Raw genomic sequence first — 25,794 nt, forward strand, 5'->3', positions numbered from 1 at the left:
TTCGTAGTTGCTTTCTGGACCAGTTTTGATCCTCTTGTTTAATTTTTGCCAAGTTTCTCCACATTTCTGCAGCTAGTTGGCCATATGTAAACCACGGGCCTTGGGAAACATAAAACTTAACTGTATTCTTCTGTTTATCTCCTCTAACAACATACGAACTTGAGTATGTAATAAAACTTACCTCTCCAGCTTTCAAATTTCTGTGCTAACTGTATAGTACAGCAAGGGAGATGACATTTACCGTCATAATTACTTTGAGCTCTTTAAGAGAGCTTAACTTCATACTAAACCATGTATTTACTTAAGCATGTGTCTTGTCTTCCTTCTATACAACTTATAGAAAAATTAAAGATGAATAAAGAGGATATATGAAACAATGCCTACCTGCTATCTTCCAGTTTTAGTCACAGGAGTTTAAACCCTTTTTGAGTCTCTAAAATAGTATATAGTGAGCTGTTATTTAAAACGCCAAAAGACAACATTTTAAAATTTCAAAATTTCAATTTCATAGTTTCCCTACCAGTGGTTCTCAAACTTTCTATTGTTGCAACCCTTTAATATAGTTCCTCGTGTTGTGGTGACTCTCCCACCATAGAATTACTCACTGCTCCTTCATAACTGTAATTTTCTGCCTTTATGCGTCATCATGTAAGTATTTAATTTGAAGGATATCTGATATGTGAACCCCATGAAGAGGTTGCGACCCACAGGTTGAGAACCACTGCACAAGACACTTAGTCAATGATGATTATTTTTTTCTGCAGGAGCATACTTGATGTCAGCTCATTTGCTGGCATGGATGCTAAAGTATATTCTCTCTCTCTCTCTCTCTCTCTCTCTCTCTCTCTCTCTCCCCCCATATATATAACATCTATCTACGTATCATCTATCTATCTATCTACCTCTATTTCTATCTATATCTATCTCTGTTCTATGTCATTACCACTGTTTGTGAAAATAATTCCCTGTTGATATAAGAACTGTCCTGAGGATTCTCATATCTTGCCTGTGAGTTCTGTCTGATCATACATCAAGTGACAAAGGACACAGGAGAGTAATCTGAGTAAACCCAGAGTAATTGAGCATTGAGCGTGGAGACAAATATTAGGCTCTCAGGTTGAAAGCAGAACTACACTGATAAATCACTTTGCTGAAGGCTTTAGCATCTATCTGATACAAGGGACCCAGCTTCGTTCACTATAGCAGACAACAAGGTATACCCCAAGGGAAAGCACCTCCCAGAGGGGACATCTATTCTACTCCTAAGTAGCTCCTACCTAAGGGCGACTGAGAAATAGTTTAACCAGATGTTGGTTGCCATGATCAATCAGAGACAGATGGCTCTTTAAGAAACAGAAGGCTACCCTTGAACTCTTGAGATTTTTCAACTTTATGGAAATTATTAAGAATGTATTAATAGACAGAAAAATACTCATATTCAAATAATTCTACAGTTGCAAAATACAAAACCCAAAAAAGTGATGTTTATGTCCCTTCCAGATGCTCACAAAAACACTATAAAAGTTAGGTAATACAATGGGAAGTACACACCTGCAGACTTTATGCTGTGGTACAGGTGTGTACATCCAATTGTCTATTAATGCAGTTACTAAAAAGTAACTGCATAAAACTAACCTCCAAGTGGATCAAAGATAGCAACATAAAACCAGATACACTGAACCTGATAGAAGAGAAATTAAAAATAACCTTTACCTCATTGACTTTATCTCTTTGGAAAAAACTTTTGAAGACAACACTGTTAGCACAGGTACTAAGGTCAAAATTTAATAAATGGTACCTTGTAACACTAAGAAGTTTCTATAGGGCAAAGGACACCATCATTCAGACAGAGCTGCAGCTTACCAATTGAGAATTTTTTTTTTACCAATTATACATCTGGTAGAGTGTTAATATCCAAAAAGTACAATGAAATCAAAACCTAAATATCAAGAAAGCAAGTTAGCAAATTTTAAAAAATGGGGTATAGATTTAATCAGAGAATTTAAAAAAGAGGAAACTCAAATAACTGAGAAATGTTAAACAGAAATGTTTAAAATCCTTCCCCATCAGGGAAATGCTGATCAAAACTACTTTGAGGGCAAATCAAAACTACTTTGAGATTTCATCTTACACCTGTCAGAATGGCTAAGATAAGCATAGCAAGTGACAGCACATGCTCTTGAGGATGTGGATTAGGAGGAACATGATACATTAGTGGTGGGGTTGCAAACTCATACAGCCACTGTGGAAATCAGTGTGGCAGTTCCTCAGTAAGAGGGAGATTGAACTTACTGAAGATCCAGCTATGCTGCTCTTGGGAATACACCCAAAGGATTCTTCTTATTACAAGGAGACTCCTTGTCTGGGTGCAGTGGCACATGCCTATAACCCCAAAACTATGGGTGGTAGGGGCAGGTGGATCTCTATGAGTTCAAAGCCTGCCTGGATCTATAAAACGAGACCAGGACAGCCAGGCTACACAGGGAAACTCTGCCTCCAAAAACTAAACCAACAACCAAACAAAAAATAAACCACTTGCTCAACAGTGGTCATTGCTGTCTCTTTCAGAATAGCCAGAAACTAGGGACAAGCCAGATGTCTGTCAACAGAAGAAGGGATAAAGAAAATGTGCTTCGTTTATACAATGGAGTATTACCCAACTGTTAAAAATCACGTCATGAAAAGTGCAGAGAAATAGAAAAAGATCAGTCTTAATGAGGTAACAGATCCAGAAAGACAAATACAGTATGAAGTTACTTATTTGTGGATATTAGCTGTTAAGTCAGTGATAACCAAGCTACAATCCATAGAACCACAGAGGGTAGGTATAGGGTAAGTGACTAAAAAGACTGAAGGGAACAGATAGATGTCATTAGACAAAGGAAATTTTCCTAGAAAGGGGAAAAAGCAAGGAGCTACCTCATGCATGTATCTGCTCTTCCTTCAGTTGATGTTTTCACCTGATCTGAGAATCTAGAAGTGAGCAGAGCCAAGATCTGATCTCATGAGTTTACGCTCACTGAATGTTTTATGTCTGCTTTTTTGGTGTTAACAGTTTTTAGTTGAGAACTCTCCCAGAACAAATCACTAGGTTTTCATCATTTACAATGGAGGTACAGTGAGCAAAAATACCATTTAAGTTCTATTGCATTAGCCAGCATTTTCACTTACAAAACAAAATCAGCAAATACAAGGATAAATACACTATTGCTGGAAACAGCTCAGTAGAGCCGTAGATCTAAAATCTAAAGACATAAAATATTCTTTATGAGCAAAGATGGGATGCTCTCAACCGAGCTTGAAATTTGATTGGTTATGCTCAGGATTCAATGTCAGAATGAAGAAAAGAGAAAATGATGTAACAGTGGATGACAGGTCCAAAAGAAAGCCCATGGTTTTCTCAAGTTTCCTATGAAACTCCATGAAATAGTTATATGCTTAATATCATTGAGATTCTGAAAAGGAAAGGGTTGCCTGCCTGGCATACAGATTATGGACAAGTCTACTCTTTCTTTAGTGAGGACCATATATATAACAGCAGATTCACAGCTAATATATTGGAATTGTGGGTCCTGTTTGAACAAGATAGTAAGAATGTTATTTGGCACAGACACAGGCACAACCATGCATTATATATATGCTATAGTAAAAAAATAATATAAAATAAATAAATAAACTAAAAGTGATGTAAAAATAGTGAAAACTTATTCAGTGGCAGAAAGTTCTAGGTAACATGCCCCTTTCATTATTTCTTTTTGTGTGCGTGTTTTCATGTATGTATATATCTGTATGTACATGTATATCTGTATATATGTTTATATCTGTAAGCACAAATTACATGATTAGGTTCTTGCCTCTCCACATGGTTCATCTAAAATAAATTATGTAGTAGAACTGGCCAAAACAAAGAGGACAGGAAACATGTCACGATATACTTTGAAAGTGAGGTGTTGAAAAAAACAGAAAGGAGAAATTCTTCTGCTGTTTGTTGCTCAACAACAGAAGTTCTCTGGGATTTCTATCTGTAGAGCTGCGTGCTCCATTCACACCAGCCAAATGAAATCCAGGGGCTCTCAATGTGATTTGTGAAGGCAGAGCGCAGCTGCAGTTACGCTCTACAAACAGCTCCTTAAGACATATAATATTGCAAAAACTACATCATAATTTAGATTTATACCATTTAATGACTACTGAAATATTTATTTAGTTTTCAGGGTACTTTCCTGATAAAGCACATGTAGCAATTTTCTTCAAAGTGTCATCCAGGCATCTGTAGGGATCCCAAGAGCATTTCAGAGTCTGTGAGCTTGAAACTATTTTCATAATAATACTAAAACTTTATAGCCTTTTCACTTGCAACATCTCAAGAGTTTGAAATGGTATTTTGCAGAGGGTACAGGATTCATGATAATATTGTACAATGCACAGTGTCAACATTAGCAATTTTTGCATAACTCAGGAGTGAAAATGAAGAGAAATAACTGGACATGGGTACTGAAAATAGCTGATTCCTGCTTAAAATCTTTATGAAAATGGAATCACACACATAAAATAACTGCTTATTTGACCTGTTCTTTTCATATACAGTTTAGAACATAAGTGGCAATCATTACATGATATATGATATTATATATACACACACACATATATATGTATATATATATATATAAGCACAAAAAGAAAAGTACGGAGAAATAGGTAGTATGCTTAGATATAAAGCATATTTTTCACTGCATAAATGGTCCAGATGAAGATTTTTATGTTTTATTTATTTATTATTTAAATTTTTAAATTGTGAGCCTAGGTTTTTACATGAATACTGAGGTTTGCATTCAGGTCCTCAGCAAAGCCGAGCAAGTGCTCTTGCCTGTTGAGCCATGTATCCAGTCCCTAAAGGTTTTGGTTTTTTAAATATACAGTTAATTGATACAATCTCTTCACTACTCTTTTTATTTTGCCTTCCTCTCACAGAGACATTTGAAAAAAAAAAGGTAGGAACAGTAGACACCCTTGGTCAGCAACACTGAATCAAATGTGGTGCAAGATTTCTTTGTTTGATTTCTCTTTTCCTAAGAGCAACAGCATCCAGAAAGGCAGTGGCGAAGAGTCAACGTATTGAAACACTGAATGATATTTCTCAAATTATAGAAAACACAGACACTATGGAATAATGTTAAGTGTTACTTAAGTAACATGTGGTGTTTAAAGTGGGTCCATCAGATTTATAACAAATATATCCCTCTTGCACAATTTTATTTGTGGTAACAAACTTTGCCCCCCCCCCAATTATTTGCTTACACAAGTTTTTGTTAATATTACTTGACACATTCTAGTTTTGCACTTCAAGAGAGAAGCTCTCATATTTTTGTTTAACAATGATTCTTCAGTCAGTACACTTTCTCCACACAACTGTTTAGAATGGCAACTCAGCTGTTTTGATGGGTTTACATAAAAATATAGCAGTCCAATGACTTTATAATCATACTCATCTTAAGAGTAAGTCATAAAGTTACTGTACTAAACAAAGCTTGTTATTGGAGATTAAGTCAATGATTCCCAAATTACTGTAGACATGCAGATGCTTCTCTGAAGGAAGCTGGGACCCCCCATGGGTATTTGGGAGTACTCCAAAGGAGCACAAGCTTTGAGCAGCTATGTGAGGGAAGGGAACGGATCCAAGTAGCTGGTGTGGTTGGCAAGAATCTTCTGACAATGAAATTTAAACATAAAACCTATTGAATTCTTATTCAAAAATTACACATAAGAATATTTACAATTGACATAGCAGCTACTTCCTTCTTTACTAAAGCTAAATTAGTGGTCCTCAGGTGTCTCTAGTCCTAACAAGGTCACAACCAGTATACTAAAGTTCTGAGCAGTAACACAAGTGAATCTCTAGAAAGCACGTGGTCATGTTTACAAGACCCTGTCCACTTCCTAGAGAGCAGTCATTGTGTTGAATATTCTAGGATCAAGACAAGGATGCTCACATTTAATGACCATATGTGGCAGAGAAATTAAATCCTGACACATGAGATAGCTTATATTATTAATAAGTTTAAATATAACTCTCTTATTAGATGTGCTTTATTGAAACTAGAAGTATTTTTTAATATGACAGTTGATACAGGAACAGTACAAGGAATGATACTGTTTTTGGACTGTTACAAGTTTATAGAGTTATGGAATATTTTAAAAGACATCATTAGAGGCTTGAGAAGTAGTGAGGAGAATAAAGTAATTTCTTGGGATGATAAATAAATATTAACCTTTGCTACATATGTTTTCTTCTGGGACGAGAGTTTAGTCAGAAGTATGAGATTGTATTTTAGAACCTGTACTAGCTCATGTTTGTAGAGAACAAAGCAGCATCAAGAGAAACCATGTTTTAACCAAGCAGTGTTTCTAATTTCATCAGGTGTTCAGAGCTATATTTTGTTTTGTGTGTGTGTGGGTATGTGTGTGTGTGTGCATTCAGCTACCCTCAAGGTAAAAATGTTTCCTCATCTAAAATGAAAATACATTATAAAGAATATATTCACTAATAAAGTAAACCTGTTATACATAGACATATATTCAGAACATATATACTAAGGATGAAAAATGCCTTAAATGGATTTATGAATAGTCTTCCTTTAATTTTTAAATCATTACTGAGGATATTAACTTTAGGTGTTTAAAAAATTTCCCAGTAGCATTAGAACCCAGAGAATTTATTAAACCTGTCCACTATAGATAGTGCAATCAAAATCAATGAGTAAAATTTCAATAATTTAAGCATGTTGAAACCTTGTTGTATTGAGCAGGGTTTTTTTTTAAGGCCTGATGTGTTACTTCAGAATTAAAATTGTTATTTGGTTTTTAAATGCAAATTTTCAGTTTCTCATGGAATAAATGATATTTTAATTTCTGAGAGATATCTCCATCCATGAAAATCAAAACTGATACATGATTTTATGTTATGATTTCTACTTGTTTGTATACTCACACATTTACAGTATGGATAACAAAGATGGTGGGAATCCCCATTACTCACTCTGGTAGTATAAGCAGCTTCTGGGTCATCTTCGAGCACCCGAGAGAGTCCAAAGTCAGACACTTTACACACCAAGTTACTGTTGATCAAGATGTTCCGAGCAGCAAGATCCCGGTGAACATAGCCCATATCTGAAAGGTACTTCATTCCTGATGCTATGCCACGGAGCATTCCCACTAGCTGGATGACCGTGAACTGGGCATCATGTTTCTGAAATACATTTATACTACATTACAATTTCATAAGTCAACAGTTTTCATTATTGACTCTATATATTTTCCCTGAAATCCTCTAAGACTACCATGATGTGTAGACAAACGAAAGCATGACAAACATAAAATTGATAGTAGTTGCATCATCCAATACACTATCATATAATCAGAATTTCATTAAAAATAAGATTGTCTTGATCTTTGTATGATAATCAAGCTCCTTCTCAAAAACTAATATTAAGACAAAATGTTAAATAGATAGCATGACTATTTCAAGTTGATAGCTATATGATCGAGATTTTATTCTTTTATCTTGATTAAAATTTTAATAATCATCATAAACAGTTAACCATGGGAAAATGGTGTTACCTAATTTTTATGGATTGGGATGACCTTGAGTTATAGCTAGTCAAAAAGATATGATGAGAGAAAAGGTAATAGAGACCTGGACTGAGAAGCCTTCTAACACATTTGTTTTTAAATAGTAATATACAATATATAAGGTATAGATAATATGTAGTCATAAGATTACTCATCTAAATTTATCTAAAGATATAAGACTATTCAATTAACATATTTTAAGGAAGTCAATTCAGAAAACACTTTTGAAGTATATAAAAATAATGAGCCCTAAAATTAGGTTTGGCTTATTAATATGAAAACAATTATTTCTCATTCTTAGAAAACTTAGAAATTTGAATTATACTATGTATCTTGCACGTTTGTCCATTAGAATGTCTATTATCTCTATCAATTTGTAAAGTACTAAAAGAACCTTGAATGCAAGGCATATCTCTTTTGCTATTCCCTGAAATCATTACTGGTGTTGTGAATTTCATGAAAATTTTGCATTTCTTTAACATATTTGTTGAAGTGCATTAAACTGTAACATATTAAATATATTAAAATATAAACCTTAAAATTAAAAAAATGTATTACTAAAATTATATCCCTCAGTTGAGGATATGTATACTTTATCATTATAAACCACTTGATATCTGAGGGGACATATATACATGAGAGGCGAGTCTGGGGTAATTAAGGAAAGGGGCAAAGGCCATATCAATTTCATTTATACCTGGCTTTACGTTAATTTTTCTATCTTTAAATTTATTTTAAAGCTATGGTTTGGGGCAATACAAAAGCCCTATTCAGAGTCAGCCATGGTGGCACACACATTTAATCCCCGCACTAGGGACACAGAGGCAGGTAGATCGCTGTGAGTTTGAGGCCAGCCTGGTCTACAAAGCAGTCCAGGACAGCCAGGGTTACACAGAGGAACCCTGTCTGGGAAAAGCAAGCAAGCAAACAAACAAACAAAAACAAAAAGCCTTATACATTTTTTAAAAAGTTCTAAAATACAAATATTTCACATGTGGAGGTACAAGATAAAGAAGAAACATTACCATTTTTCCTTTGCTAAGTAATCCTAGTTGATTTCTCTTTTACTTGAAAATTTGACACCAAATACTTAGCACAATACTAGAAGACATATATTTTCTGATTCCCTTGTCAATATGTGTATTTGTATACACTCTGTCATATAGACACATAAATACTTTACATGTGATATATTACTCACACGTAGGAAGCTGTCCAAGGACCCATTCTCCATGTATTCTGTCACAATCATCACTGGCTTACCTACAGGTACAATACACGATAAACATACACTCATCAGCACTCTTAGCTGGTGGCAACCAAAGAACATACCTATATAATATACTTTGACACATCTAATAAACACAGGGAATTTTGTGTCCTCCAAGCATTACAAAGTTGCAATAAAAACAACCATGTTTCAAAATGAAAAAAAAAAAAGCAAAAGGCTAGGTTCCAGATCAAAGACCCATAACCTACTTTATCTAAATTAAGTTATTTATCATAGTGTTCCACTGCCATAAAACATTGAAGTGTACAGCTTTACTCTTTAGCTTCTAAGGTATTCTCAAGAGTCAGTGATTCTAAGATGATCTTAAGCATCAAACATTTCTTCTTCAGCCTCATTGTTTTAGTTTAGTTTCTCTTACGGTGATAAAAATGCCTTACGGAAAAGCAATTCAGGAGAAAGGGGGTTATTTTAGCTCCTGATTCCACATCACAATCTGTTACTGTGGAGAAGTAAAGGCAGCAGCAGTGGAAGCAGCCAATTATCTTCCCAGTTAAGAACCGAGAGACAGCAAATGTGTGCATGCCAGCACTCGGCTGGTTGTCTCCCTTTTCATGACAGGGATCTAGGGAACAATGCCAACCACCTTAGGCTGGGTCTGCCCACATCTAGAAGTGTAATCAAGACCATCTCCCCCAGACAGGAGCACAGTTCAGGTCATGCAGACCATTCTTCATTGAGACCGTCTTCACGGGTACTTTAGATGATGGCATATTGATAATTAAAACTAATCACCCCACAGAGGACACTCAGCGCTTCAGTGCTCATGTATCTAGTCTGTAATGTCTATGGAGCTGTAGGCTGTAGGTCAGGCTTACACTTATCTCTCTCATTTTACTGCTCACCCTCATAGCTTCTAATGTTAATCTGCCTGTAGGTACATGTTGATGTAACAAAATATTTCCTGTAGCATAACATGGTCCTCTTCCAGTCTAGAGGACCCAGGTTAGGTCAGCTGAGAGCTCCTGAGACAGGCTTGGGTCAACCAATCAATTCCATCTCATTGGAAGACACAGTAACAAGTTCCCTTCTATGCATCTCTGAGTGGAGATCAGTTTATGATTTTCTTTTTTAATTCTCCTATCTTCCTCATCTGTTTTCATTCGTATGTATTACTTTTGATTATTTTAGTAGTATGAGGCCAAGTTTTCCTTCTTTACAGTATTAGCTATCTTATTTTTATTTTTAGGGCAAGCTCTCATGTCTTGTAGGTGTGTCTTGAGCTTACTAAGCAGCAAAGCCTGGGAATGGCCTTCTGATCCTTCCCCTCCTTTTGTCTGCAGCATATTCCTCATGGGCATATCTGCTACCCAGTGTCTGTCCAGGGAGAGGGATCAGACCCCGGGCCTCATGCATGCTGGGAGGTATGTTACTAAAGAAGCTACATTCTCAGTTAGCTTGCCTTTTTAATACTACAAATTACCTTCTTTTCTTTACTTACTTCTTTACACGTTCCTTATTCAGCAAATCATGAATCAATACCATGCAATTATTCTTATATTGCTTACAATTTTAATATATCTTAATAATTTTATTTAATTAAACATCCACATATTTAAATTATATGAAAATGCTTAAATAATTTTCACATGTATTATTATCAACTGGTATGTTGTACTATTTTCATTAATGCATAGATTTATTTATATCCTTTAGTCTCCACATCAAGGCATCTCTTTGATTTAGCCGTATGTCTTGCCTTTTCCAAATTCTAGCTAAACGTTAGTTTGGCAATTTTCAAGAAGAAATGCAAGATTTACTCAGATCATAGACTTTGTTGTCTCCTAAGATACTTTACTTCCAGCCCTGTCCTGTAGTAAAAATACATGAATGATTTAAAGAATGAACGAACAGGCAGGGGTGGGGGGGGGCGGGGAGGAAAGCTTCCTTACTCTAAATCTCTACAGATCATTATCAGGGTCTCTCCTCTTTCCTAATATAATTCTGGGGAGAATAATATGCTACCAAACTTGAATGCATGCTTCAAAAGTATTTGACGATACTCAGCTTCAGTCGGCAGGTTGCTGCCTTTGTATACCACTCAGCTCTCTGCATATCACTGATTTCCTCTGGCGCTCAGCCTTATGGCCATTTCATTTCTCATTAGAATGCCTTTTAAAATGTTTGGCAAGGGAAATAAAAGTAGCTAAAAAGTCAAACCAGTCAATTAAGCCATAGTCCCATGACCATTCAGAAATCAGATCAGGCTGCCTTTAGCTCTTCTAATTTAGGTATTTGTAAACACTTCACTTAAGATAGGCAAGTCTGGAAATGTGCTTTGCATTAAGTTCAAAGATCCAGCAACCCAAATGTACCAACAAAGAGCAATCAGAACCACTTGGAAAGCAATATCTTAACTTAGAGTTTCCTTTGTGATCTCGATAAATATGGTTAAAAACAGACTCTGGAGTGCTGGTGAGAATTTCCTGTAGCATGCATTAAACATAGTGGGAAATGATCTGCAAAACACCAGCTCATCTGTACATTATGCAGTGTGCTGGTACTCAAGTTTGCATGACCCATCCTGTGTGCTTTGATTAGCACATTGCACAATCTGCTTCTTCAAAATTGAACCTGCATCTTTTATTGTCATGAGAAGACCCCAAGACATACTGGAGATATATAGTAAGCCTAGTGGGAAATCTCACCTATGATTGGCTGAAAAAATGTCCACCAAATATTAGCAAGGCAAATTGTACAATGAAGCTTCACTTTTGCTTCTAAATTTACTAAGAAGTATAGAAAAATTAGGAAAAAATGTAGTCTCTCAAGGATACACAGTAAAGAACAAAGCCAGTCTGTTATAAGTAGTTCAATTCCATAATTACTAAAAGATATTTGATATTTTTGAAATCATGATATGACTGCCTAATGATAACATCTAAAAAATCCAGATAAAGCCTTGGATATTGATGACTACAACTATTCTAACATAAATTTCCACAAGGACAAGAGTTGTGGAAATGACTGTTAGAGGCTAGTCATTTGACTTTACAAATTTCTAATCTCAGTTTTGGGGTTAAAATATTCACATTCAAATTTAAAATTATTTATCAGTCTTAAAATATTAAAGGAAATGCTAGTTGCCCAGAAACAATACAAATTGTGTCTAACATGGTAAAGTGCTATTTTTAGTCTTGCACATACTGTTAACTAATCTATTTCTTTTGATACAGAGCCTTGCTCTGTACCTCTTGGCTGGCCTAGCACCTGCTGTAATGCCCCTGCTGGCCTTAATCTCATGTCACTCTTCTTGTGTTAGCTTCTTGTGTGATACATAATGTGGCTACATAATGTGTGGCTCCTTAAGTACACTTTTATATATATCGCTGTGATCTATGATAAAAACCATGGCCACTAGTTGATAGTTCTCTCTCAGTAAAATTAGGGAATTAGAGACAAAGAAGAAAAGGAAAACAACAAAAAAGATATGGAAATTTGACAAAAAATTTCTGAGACAGGAGGTGTGCACGATGACAATGTTATAGACTTTCCTTTGTACATAATAAACTCCTACAAATATTATAGCAAGTTAAAGCTTTTTTATTTTCTCGTTAGACCATTATAATGATAAAAAATATTATTTCCTGGTTCCATTTAAGTAGAGGCATTCTTTGGTTGAAATAACCACAATTATATCCACTAATGTGTGTGATAATGTAAGCAGTGAGTGGCCAGCTCCATTTGAGTTAAGCTGTGACTCCACAGCCCAGCAGCAAGCCATTGCCAATTGCAGAGGTCATGTTTGTGATTGGGGTTCAGATAATGATAGTTCCTGATTAAAGTATTGGGTCTGAAACTCTAGCACTACATAGTCTTTATCAACCAGTTGCCATCTTGACACTGAATCTTTACATTTACTTAATATTATAGTATACATTTTCCTTAAAAAGGTTAGTATGTGTAATATGTGTAAATTTTTGTATGTGAAAGCACCCAGAGTCATGGCATCAACTTCAGCTCTGTTCTTTTATTTTCTGAAGATATTAGTGTTTTATTCTTTTAAACAATTTAATATTCAAGTTATTAATTATTAAACAAACCATGCTGCATTCTTAGAATAAACTAAACCAGAGTGTACCTGGGTATTTTACTTTCTGATAATCGTTGCTTAGCCTGGTATTAACATTTGTGCAGCCTCATAACTTAATGGTGCCACTTTTCTTATCTTACTACTAACATTAGTGTGAGGACAATCACTTGTATATCTTGAGATAGTGTCTCCCTGTGTATTTTCCTTGGTGTATGAAGTTCCTGCATGTATAAAGTTATTATGCTGGGAATCCAGCATTCAGGAGGCAGAGGCAGGTGAAGTTCTCTCTGAGTTTGAGACTAGCCTGGTCTAAAGAGTGAGGTGCAAGACACCAGGTCTACACAGAGAAACTCTATCTCAAAAACAAATAAGAAAGAAAGTGAGAGTGAGAGAGAGAGAGAGAGAGAGAGAGAGAGAGAGAGAGAGAGAGAGAGAGAGAGAGAGAGAGAGAGAGAGAGAGAGAGAGAGAGAGAGGTTGTGTGTGTGTCTCAGTCTCTAAAATTGATCAGTTCTTGGTCACTGTTTATCATCATCTACATGAATTGACTTATATTTTACTATTTAGTCTTTCAAAATGCCAGGAAACCATGCTATTTATATAAATGAGAAAAATGTGAAATACCAATTCTGTTGTAATTCCAATGAGGTCATGCTAGAGATATTAATGAACAGCCATAGTGAAATAACCCAAATGCTTTAAACATGTAAAACATCATTCCCTTCATAGTCACCTTTAAAAACACTGATAGAGACCTTCCAGATTATGTTACAAAGCATGCTGATACATGTTTTCTGACTCAGTAGTCAACTTTGGTTGTGAATATGTGATAATAGTTTGCATCATCAACATTGCCAATATTTGTCATTCTAACAAATCATTCCTATAATCGGTAAAATAATTACCATGTATGTATTGCCTAATGTGCAATCGTAAGAAATATAGCACAATAGAAGCACAGATGATACTCTTAGAGAGGCAAATGAAATCATGAAGATTTGACATTGTTACCTAAGTATGAAATCTTCTAACAAAGTCTTCTCATTTATGTGAGGGGAATAAATAAATAAATAAATAAATAATATATATATATATATAATCTTTTTGTGCGAAGTGGGTATTCAATGGGATATATATGAAATCCTTTTAATGCATTCTCCACTGCATTCCTCATCATGCAAAATTACATATGAGATGTGCAGTAAAACCTGTTGTTTTTATATTTTTCCTTTAACTTCTAGAAAATAATTCAAGGGGAAAAATATACCATTCATATGCAGTACAACTGTTTTTCTAGTCTACTAGGTAAAATGTTGCCAATGGTAATTACAGTTGGAGCCTGAGCATCATTTAACTAATGGTGTGATGGCAGAAATATCAAACATTTGCTGAAACTACGCTCCATCCTTTTGAACTTCGAGTAAAATTGATAACACATGTTAGTACCTAGCTCTGCATAGAGCATGCCCCAGCTTTCTGCTACTTTGAAGATCAGAGGGTCTATCACCTTCTCCTGTTCAAGGCCATCAGGCTCAGCAAGTACCATGCCATTAACGTTGTTTATGGCTCAACTCAAATAAATGAAAAAGTAATGATTATATAACGAGCTTTCAGAAAAAAAAATAGCACGTTACATAGGTTGAATGGCTCCAAGCACACAATTAATAGAATAATAGGGAGAGTGGCCTTTAAGCACAAATGAGAAAAAAAAAACCACCAAGGAATTCTTTTCCAGTATTTTTTTGTTGTTGTTGACTCATAAACTGAAGCTTGCTTAGAAGTAGGAAAATTTAGTCTTGTATAATCTTATCAGATATTTAAAGTGTCTGAAAATATTATGGTGCTCTTAATCCCTTTCACATGAAGAAGCACCTGTAGCAGTTTGATGTGTAGGTCTCACACTGAGTAAGGCTGACTTGGAATTCAACTTCAGATGCACTTAGTTCCTAATTAAAACATGACTGGGTGCTTCAGAAGTCACTGAGTTTTAGAAAACAAAATGGTTAGGAGAATAACATTTAGTGGCAGATTAGCTCTATTTTGTATTAAATGAAACACAAGGTTGATACTAAATGTTTGCATTGCCCTCTGCCATTGCAGAGTGCCAGACTTACAGCTTTTAAACATGCCACTGACGAGCTTACAGTCAAGCTCAGAGAATACTACTCTATGATGTTTACAGTGCATGTGATGGCTGTATTTATAGAACAGGTTCGGCAGCTGCTCACATTCTTATTTGACTAGAGAGATATAGCACATTTAGAACTTTTACTCCATGAAAGTAGTTGTAATTGACACTAAAATGTTCTAGAATCAAACTTGAATAAGATATTCAACATTATAAGGCTCTAATATGGAAATGTGCTGGGAGCTGGCTTAGCAGGTAAATGCATTTGCTCCCAAGTTGGATGGTGTGAGTTAGATCTACAGGATACACATGGTGGAAGATGAGAAATAACTTCTTTGGTTGTCTCTGACCTCTACACATGTGATATGATACGCATGTGTCCTAATACATACATACATACACAAATACATTCATGCACACAATAAATCCATGCTAAAAGAAGAAAATTAGAACAGAAAAACCTGTTTTGTCTATAATTGGGGATAGAGTTAAGATGGAAAAATGGAAAATTGTGTTTGTCAACATCTGTAGTGACTTGTAAAGAAGAACATTATGATATATGGGTACTCATGAAAATGAAAAAGAGAAAGGACCAATTCTAATGCACCAGGAGATCATGACACTGTAGGTATACCACAGTACAAAGTCAAAGCCAGCAGACCCTTTATGAAGTAAAATGAGGCATGGTGACTGTGAAAACAGAATAAGAAGAATAGCTTCATTAGTAGAAATGGATTGACTTTCCCAGCTGGGTTCCAGATCCACAGAGCAACCAATTGCTCAAGTTGTCATAATGGACATGACACTGAACACCCAATGAAATGTGATCCTGTACATCTATGTATGCCATTATATTCTTTCCCTAAAGGGACAATAGAATCACCTATTTTCATAATCCTGTCTATGTTTTAATTAATGGTAAAACCAAATATGTTTTTATCCCCAAATATTTCAGTATTATTTTTAGTATAGCTAAGAGTACAGAGGCAAGAAATGAATAAAAGTGTTCACCCAGTTATGTTGTATATGTTTAAATCATTCTACATTGTTAAGTTCTTAATTCTACATATTTCATATAAAAACTCAGAAGAAAATGAAAGTAATATTCAATTATGCCATGTGCTGGTGCAGCAAGAAATGCTTTTTTAGATTCACTAAAGTAGGAGAAGGTATCAGTGTCACTCAGAAGGGGCTGCATGCAATGTTACAGAAAATAACATTATTCAAAATATAATGAATAATGCCTGTTGGTAACCATAGAGTATGGAAATGCGGTGCCAATGAATTATCCCCTGAAAGATGCCAAATTTTCTGCCATATGTTGCCATTCACTGTATGAAGTCTGTTGCCAATTTTGCTTATTCTTCACCCTGTGCTTCAAAATCTTGAGAGAGAAAAAAAACTTCCCAGCACTTTCTCAAGAGGTTTTCATTGGGACTGGAGCCAAGAATCACAGATCTGCCTCACAGGATGCCTTCAGCCTGGCTGAAGAAACCATCACGGATATAAATCCAGAGCTCAGCAATGGCTTGGAGCCAAAGGTTCCCCAACACAGCCAGGAATGCACCTGGGAGCCTACGTCAGAACTACCTGAAATCTCCTTAGAAGCAAAGAGAATCCATGCATCTTCTGAGAGACCCAATCTTACATCTTAGAAGCATCCCCAAGATTCCTATAATTTTCCTAATGGCAGGAGGAGGGCAAGAGGGCAAAGATCTGAGGGCTCAAACAAAGTTGGTGAGTACCGGAAGAAAAGGCAGCTAGCTGGGAGTTCCTGTCCAGCCGTTATCTATCCTGCTACTCTGCAAACAAGATTGTCCTCCTCAATTCTGTTCAAGACAATCTTTTAATCAACTGACTAAAGGCAGGACAAAGGTCTCTGTGATATACAGCACCACTGCCATTTAAATATTACCAGAAAATGCATGTTCATCCTCAACAGAACTTAGTTAGAACCAAGCTGCTTGGGATATCAAAATCCTTCAATGATTTTGAGTTTAGGCAATATCTCCTCAGCATAAACAAAAGCAGACCTTGTGATTTTACTTACTTTTAGTGACAACTCCTTCCAGTCGGATGATGTTGGGGTGGTCAAACTGTCCCATGATGCTGGCTTCTCCCAGGAAGTCTCTCCTTTGCTTCTCTGTGTAGCCTACTTTCAGAGTCTTGATGGCCACTGAAATCTCTTTTTTTGAAGGAAGTTTTAAGCGGCCACTGCAAACTTCTCCAAATTCGCCTGTAAGAATAAGAAAGAACAATAAAAAATATAATGAAACACTAAAATTCCATGAGTCTGAGAAGATAGCTGATTGGGCAAACCATGAAGTTCTGAGTCAGCAACCCCAGCTCCCAGGCAAAAGGCAGGTATAGCGATGCATGTCTTCAACCTCTGTGCTGGGTGGGGGCAGAAACAGGCAAATCCTCTTGGGCTTGTTGGTCATTGAGTTTATCCGCAGCTGTGAGCTTTAGGTTCAGTGAGAGACTATATACTCTCTCAACAACAACAAAAACAAAACAGAGATCAATAGAGGAAAATATCCAGGGCCTACCACTGCCTTCAATGTGTACAAGCATAGGTGATTGCACCTACACGCACACGCACACGCACACACATGCTCCAAAATCATCAAAGCAGAGCAATGGTTTGTTTTAAATAATTCAATTAAAATCTATGTGTTTAGACTTCCAAGGTATATTCTATAAGCTCAATTAATTTTTGGAAGATGGCAATACAAACTCGCCTTTACAAAATCCCAGGATAGTCATGAACCTTCAGAGAAACTCTACGTGGTTTAAGTCACCACATCATGAAAATGAAAGTGGAAAATTGAGAGAAGCATCTACAAGACTTTCCATTCCATGTTCTAAAAGCTAGCATTATTTCAGGGTTATCAATGGGCCAGCACAGATATTAAGCTTGAACATTAGATTAATTTCAGATGTTTGAACCGATTCTGTTTTTACAGTGAGGGCCAAACTGGCTATAGACTTATGCTCACTGAAAATAAGAGGGTAAGCATCTGCTACCAATTCATTTTATTGGAGGATTGGTTTGTTGTATCATTGACACACTAGCTATAAAGTTCTCTAGGCTTCTGGGAGGAGAACAACAATGCAACACTATCAAATGAAATGTAACCAGTTTTATCTAAAGCTCACTGTAGAAATATTTTCTTAGACTTAATGTTCTCAATAAAGCTGCCTTAATCTGCAAATGATCTAAAATTATTGAAATATCTGAGTTTTAAAGCTTTCCAATATTGATAAAAATGTCCTTGAGCTATTAGGACCCTATAGGATTACTGATAAGATTTACCTATAACTTTTCCAGTAGATGTTGAACTTCCTCAGAGCAGGAGCCCTTTACATACTCTTCGCTGACTCTATTGCAGCTATGATTGCTACAAAATAGTGCCACTCACAGAATGTCTTTTCCCATTATTGTACAGACTATTAGGTCTGTATTGTATCACACTTCAACATTAACCTTGTAGTAACCAACTAGGGGTTAATGTTGAAGTGTTTTTTGATTAACGGTATGCTAGATTTGTCTGCTTATAGTCTTACATTGCTAGGAGTTTTCTGAGTATGGTGGCTGGAGAGAAGTGAGATAAACTTTGGCTTACTTATTTGTTTTTGTTTGGTTGGTTTTGTTTTTGTTTTGTTTTTTTTTTTTTTTTTTTTTTTGTCAAAGAAATGGTCTGACCTACAAAATAGAGGAATATGCTGTTGATTACCAGCTACATCTCAACAAATTGTTTGCACTTTCTTTAGGACGTTTCAACCTCCCCTGAATTCACATTATTTTTGGAATACAGTCTCTATTACTTCCAAAGAAATAACTCATGCTATGCCTTGACAAAGCCCAGTTAAACTCCAAAATAAAAGATGCAAATATTTCTCACATATTTGTCAAGTAGGAACAGTGACACAGATTTCATGAAATACTAACAGACTTCAGAATGAACAAGGTAGAACTAACCCTTGCTTATGAGGATTAGCTGTAACTATAGTGTTCCTTGTGGCTGGGGGGAATAAAGGAACAACATTTGAGAAATCAACTGATTTCCTAAACTCAAATTAGAATATGTAACTACAGATGTGGAGATAATAGGAGAAAGAGAAATTTTGCTATAACTTAGAATGCAAAACAAGATTAAGAGTTTATCTCCTTTCATGTCAAACGTATAAGCCTTTTCTTTTTTGATTGTTGGGTTTTTTTTTTTTTTTTAATTTGAAAGACACTTTTAAAATAAAAAAGTCAAGATTTATAATTACTACTTTTGTTTATAGCGAGACTCACTTTTATCCTGCTGTCCTCATTTGGTCAATAGCTTTGTGACACATGATCAGCTTTTAGCCACTGCTACTGCTGTCCCTGGAATTCCATAAATAAAAGGCAGCCATGGCCTGAGAGACTGTAAGTCTGGCACCTTTGAAATCATTACATTCCATTAAATGGTGCATTTATTTATTGCTTGCCTTTGATCATGAAATCAGAAAATGCCTGTCTCCATAGCAATTCACTTATGTCTCAAAAGGTGAATAAGCTCATGCTCCTCATGTGGCAATTTCACTGCTAGATGGAGACTCAGGATTAGCAGCTTTTTTGTTCATAGAAGAGCTACTGGCACGTTAGTTACCTGCTCCTACAACCTTGTCGATGGATATGCTGGTGGCATCCAACTCCTTCGCGAACTCATGAACTGCTTGTGTAGGGTCCTCATAGGTATGTGGATCAACATATGTCCTGAGACCTGGAAGTTTTACTATGAAAAAAGAAACAAAAGTGTTCTTACTGTGCAAAGCTCATGACTTCAGTCGTTGAAAAGAATCTCTATCACATTAATTTGTATTGATCTCTGGTCTGATCTGTACCATTAAAAAAAAATCTGATAGAGATGTTGGTACTAAGTGTAAAGAAATAAATAAAAGCTTGTCCACATCGTAACATAAAGAGGATGTAGACTAAGGGGTTTTCTCTGCTAAAATACTGGGAGAGGAGAACGAAATGCAGATATCAAGAACAATGACAAAAGCAGGACTCAGCATTGTAATTGCTACCATCAGCCATCATGCCACTGTGCTATGAAACATCTCTGATTGAGAGGCACCAAAATAGTAACTATCTGTTAAGGTGTACCGTCTGACAGTAAATCAAAATAAATGGATATGCTCAGGAGTCAGAAGAGAGGTTTAAGTATAAAGTAATTAAAATATTAAAAAATTCCGGAACATTTCCTATACTGTTGTAAGTATGCTGTTTTATTTATTCATAAATAACTTCACCTCTCTGAATTGAAATATGAGGTTTAAGCTATATAGTTAATGTACATTCCAGCATACTATCTGTGGCCTGAAATAACATGTGACTTTCAACATAATCAAAAGCAACAGAAACGTTGTTTATAAGCTTGATAGTTAGGCTATGAAGCTCTCGCAAGCACAAGTCATACATTTGACTTCATGCTATATTTATTTATTCGGATAATAAATAAAAGATCAGAGAATCCAGAGGTAAATCTTTTCTATTTCACTTAGTTTCATGAAATTCCTTTCATTTGGAAAAATAAGATCACATTAAGGAAAAATTGTAATGTTCAAACAATCTTTCTCTAAAAGAAAATGTTTTAAATAAGAACCTCTGAGGTCTAAGGTAGAGCCACGAACACACTCTAACATCAAGGAATGAAAATTTGTTAACATTATAGATGATTTTAATTTTGGTAACATTGATCACATTGGTTTGATATGAACCACATTTGCTTAAGAGATACTTTTTTTGTTTGTTATTTTAGTCTCTCTTAAAGGTTAAAAGACATTTTTCTTTTATGGAAAAAAAGAAAAGAAAAAAAAGCTAGACATGGTAATTTCCAAAAATTACTTTATAATTGACACATCTCATTTACAAAAGAATAACTAACAGTGCAGTGGCCCAATAGGCACTTGAGGGTTTTTTTTAGAGAATTAAATAATAATAATAAATAGATAGATAGCTGTCCTCAAGGTAAGCCTTCAGGTCAGTGGAACCTTGTGCCTTTTCCTTAAGGCCTATGAATTTCACGAAACATTTATTCTTTTCTGTAAAAACATATGGTGGATTAATCCGTTAACACAAGGATTTATTCTTCTTAATAATAAACTAATGCATCTCACAGGATCAGTAGTATCAAGACTAAGAAATGTGCCGAAGGAAAGTTATTAAACATTTCTTGGCTTGGGAACCCCTAAGTTATTCAAATATTCTAGGAAGTAAAGATGTGTTAGAAGCTTTTAATTTTAGTCAGATTGTTTACATTTAAATCCTCAACTTAAATTACTTATTCTCAGGTATATTTTGATCTGCCTCTACTTTTGAATAAAAAAGGAAGCTAGAATTCCTCTTTAAGAAAGAAAATAACATTTTCACCATGATGTAAAATTGAATAATTTTGTTAAATAATTATAAATCTTTGACCTTTTTAAAATTGAAGAATAAAGCTCATTTTAGTGAGAGTTGCTGGTATTAGAATTTATAAAAATGTGAAATAATTGGTGAAATGCAATGTCTTGAAATTAAAAAAAATATATAATATTGTTTTTTAAAAGTCCTCAATTGAGTTTTTAATGTCAGCCCTGGAGAAAAATATGCACTACTAAATACTAGTGGTTGCATAATGAATCTCGCCTCATAATCAATCACATTCACTTCTACTAGTTAGCATGAAGTAAATTGATTTTCCACTCACATGACATTTGTGAAAAATTGTAAATATAAACACATCCCCATGAAGAAAATGGTCTGTTCACTAGGGACTTCGGCTGCTGATTTTTAACTGTTCACCCCTGATGTTCTGGGAACCAGGAGGTTTGGGCTGCAAAGAAAGTAATCCCTTCACACCAATAATTAAGGGCACCATACAGAGTCACTGGGCTCTGCCATGAAAACCAGATAATAAACACGTGCACACGTGTTAAGCTGTGCTACTTTACAACTCATTCTGTGAAAACACAAAAATTTACATTTCCATTTTGCCAGCGTGAGTTGCCCTAAAGACAGAGAAAAAAAAATGTCCAGGCAAAGAGAGCAAGGAGACAGGATCTTAAGAGGTAAAACACATTGCTTTTCTTTTGAAGCAACATTATAGGATTTGTAACAAGGCTTGGGGGAATAGTTCATAGCTAGAGCTTTTTAAAGAAATACCAAATAAATGGTCTGAAATAAACCAGCTGTAGTATTGAGAGGCAGAAAGTCTATGACACGCATATAACTAGCTTTACAGTTTCAAAACTTGAGATATATGCATTTATTTTCTTAAAACTTGTTTATTATAAGGATATGGGGCATTGAAAAAAATTTAAAACTTGGCTTGAAAAAACAAGAGCAAATTGCTAGAACATGCATAGAGTTGGTGACAGATAAGGCTATGATTCCTATAAATCATCAAAGTCTGCATGGTCCAGTATAGAAAGTATTCACACCAAGCATCCAGCTCTTAAGATGGTTTCAGTTCACAAGAAGAGAATTGCTCAATTTAGTCACACGATGAAAAAAACGCAGCCTGCTCTTCTATAATTTGGTAACTCATTAAAAGTTTATCTGGTAAATTAACTCATTTGGGTTGGAGTAACTTGCATAGTCGTGACATTTAATTCAGGTAAAGTTTTAGTGTTTTATCATTAAATGAATTATTTTATTACAACTCTACAATGAATCTAATGAAACCTATTGCTTCTGCAAACTCTTGTACTGCTTCCATATATCCATTTACATTGTCATAAACATTCTTTTCTCTATATTTTCAACATATTGTTTTCTTTCTACATGAGAACTAGGACATACACTTTTATCTCAATTTTAACCAAAATGATATTTTTTTAGATGTAGACATAGTAGTTTATAGGAAGCATTGTGTCTTTCTAAAGATAGTTTTAAAGAGCAATGACAAATGCTGAAGTAATTATTGCTTGCAAGACTTTCTTATTAGTCCTTCAGAGATAGTTCAGAGCAGTGAGCATCAGGCTAGTCTCTTTGCTAACTTCTAGGAGACCTTGCTACTCCTCTGAAGGCTGTTGGTTTGTACTTGCTACTCTGAATTAAGCTAGGGTTTGGAAATGCAGATACGTAGAATGATTTATTTCATCGGGGGAATAAAATGTCTATCTTTTTGTTAGATGCAAAAGCTTTGTTACCTAAAAGTGTATTTATTTTAAAACTATTAACAGAGTTTAAATTGCTTGATATAGATGTGCGGAGGACAAATATTGTCTTTCCTACCAATTAGATGACATGCAAATTAAAAATAAACAGTTAATTCTAAAAGCTCTTTCCTGGTTGGTAGACCAAATGGAGTAAGGAGTTTCACATAAGCAGTGGTTGTTTATATTTACTTGGCAGGAAAGAGAGAGAGGAAATGCTCCTATTTAGATTTCAGCAGAGGAATAATAGTGAGGAAGTTGAAGATATGCCTTGATTTTAGCCACTCAGAGCTGACTTCAGTTCTTAGGACTCATCACAGAGACTGTCTGAACCTAAAACCACAGGCTACCCTTCATTTTAAGTATGTTGAAACACAGCCATGGACAAATTGGTTAATGTAGAGCCTTGGGTTTCCTCCTCTTTTTAAAATAAATTTAATTTGCTCGTTTTTCTCCAAGAAGACTATCTTATAGTTTCTTTTGTCAATGAGAAGTTACTCAATCATAAGTCAATAACTGCTAAAGACAACACATTAAAACAACATTTAGAAACTCACAGTGCCCATTCCCAAAGTGAAGTCGCTTCTCATCTGAACTATGTTTTGACTTGTGATAGCCACAGAACCTAGAGGCAAAGGAAGGATATATAAGTTCAATATGTATGCTCAGAGTATGTAAAGCCCCCCAAATAAAGCTTTCCCCTGAAACAATCCAGTGACGTAGTGAATGCTTACTAGCATTGTATTATACTTTTTCTCGGGAGCCTGGAAGGCTGCCTAATGAGGAAATACATAGAATTCCCTCCCCACTGAGCAGACACCTCCAGTTCAGCTTTTATAATGGCCTTACAATGCGTTTATAGTATTTTTTAACAACTGGAGTTGGAATGAATAAAGGGTAAAGTCTTCATCGGTAATGAGTGCTGTGCCCTGTTACCAGTGTTTGGGGGTGAGAAAGTGTCAAGGAAATCTGGGGTTATTTGAAGAATGAGGGGATAATTGGAAAAAGAAGGTGGAAACTAGGAGTGGGGTCAAAAGTGAAGTAGTTTGAGCCAGAGGGTAAGAATTAATGGAGATCAGGGACTTTGTCTGTGTTCCCTAGTAATGCCAGAAGCTACATCCATAAAGTCTTACCAACATGACCGCCCAAAGGTTAGCTGAGCAAGGACAACAACAATAGACATGCTAAAGTAGGCAGTGGTGCCCAGGAGGCATCAACACTCCTGAAACATCTACAGGCAAGCAGAGAATGCCGAGAGCAGGAGAAACAGTCTTCCCAAGGGAAGAGCACACAGATTGGTCTCCTAACACCAAACTCAGCCTTGAAACCATGCATACAAGTAACATAGTATAGAATAGTCAGGTTTCATCTGGGGATATGTATATACATATACATATACATATACATATACATATACATATAAGCACGCAGTAACAATGAGACAAAAGAGGCCATGAATTTGACAGAGAACAAAGAGGTGGTTAAGAGAGGCTCTGGAAGAGAAGAAGAGAAGGATGAAATGTTGTAAACATATGATAATCTCAAAAATTAAAAAAAAATATTAATGGAGAAATAAAAAAATGAAAGGTAAAAGAAAATAAAAGGAGAAGGATCTAGAACGTAAAAAAAAATCTAATTTGTTGAGACTTCTTTGAGTGCACAGTGTTCAGATTCTAAAGCAACTTGGGGCAACGAAGAAGCCACAGCTAAGATCAATAGTTCAGCAAACTAAACTCACCTCCCGATCAGAACATAAATGACAACTGTGAGGACAATGATGGCCACTGCTGCTGAAATAGCAATCATCACCACATGGCTGTTCTCACCAGAGATGGAGAAAGCTGCAAGGTGGAAGGAAAGAAATAACAGAACAAACATTACCAGCACGACTGACAGCTACATGGCAGTGGTTAGAAATTCATCCCGAACACTGATTTTTTATCTGAGATGTAGCTTAATCTAATAGTGAAGGAATTCGCTGTATTTAGAACAAAAGTCACACTTTGCATAACTTTTATGAAATTTCTCATTAAAGAAAATATGGTTCAGTGATAAATTACTCTCAACATTACTTGAGGGCCTACATGTGAAATGTGGTGGCCTGTTTTTATCTGTCCACATTGGCACGAAACTCATCAGATACATCAGAAGTTACTGGCTGAACACAGTGAACAGGTAAGGGTTCCTAGTAAGAAACCAAGTGATCTTTGGAAGAATCTTCTTTTGAATCTGATGTGTCTATTTATTGTCAAAGGGAATTTTCATTCACGGAAGTATAGATAAAGGTGGAGGATATTGTACTAAGCGAAATAAGCCAGTCAAAGAACAAATATTTCATGTTCTCACACACAAGAGGGATCTAATAAAAGTCAGACTCATGAAGTAATATGACTAATTTTAATATAAATATAAACATTATATAGTACTTGTTAAGTATATACAATTATTGTTTTGTCAGCTTCAAAAACATTCTAAACACAGAAAAGTCATGAAATGCTGATTTGTTTGCCTACATCACCAACAAATGCCACTGTGTTTCC

At 35.6% G+C, this 25,794-nt stretch overlaps 1 protein-coding gene across 2 annotated transcripts in view; it reads right to left on the minus strand.

Moving 5' to 3' along the window:
- Epha3 (EPH receptor A3) overlaps positions 1–25,794 on the minus strand; it is a 322,281-nt gene that overhangs the window by 26,544 nt on the left and 269,943 nt on the right. For both annotated transcript variants that reach the window (XM_051150116.1, XM_051150115.1), the window contains exons 8-13: positions 24,993–25,095; positions 23,812–23,879; positions 19,720–19,845; positions 17,127–17,312; positions 8,831–8,892; positions 7,037–7,246 (exon numbers count right to left, since the gene is read on the minus strand). In XM_051150116.1, coding sequence (XP_051006073.1) covers positions 7,037–7,246; positions 8,831–8,892; positions 17,127–17,312; positions 19,720–19,845; positions 23,812–23,879; positions 24,993–25,095 — 755 coding nt within the window. The remainder of the gene's footprint in view (positions 1–7,036; positions 7,247–8,830; positions 8,893–17,126; positions 17,313–19,719; positions 19,846–23,811; positions 23,880–24,992; positions 25,096–25,794) is intronic.

This window comes from Acomys russatus, chromosome 8, assembly GCF_903995435.1.
Source record: "Acomys russatus chromosome 8, mAcoRus1.1, whole genome shotgun sequence".
Taxonomy (NCBI): Eukaryota; Metazoa; Chordata; class Mammalia; order Rodentia; family Muridae; genus Acomys; species Acomys russatus.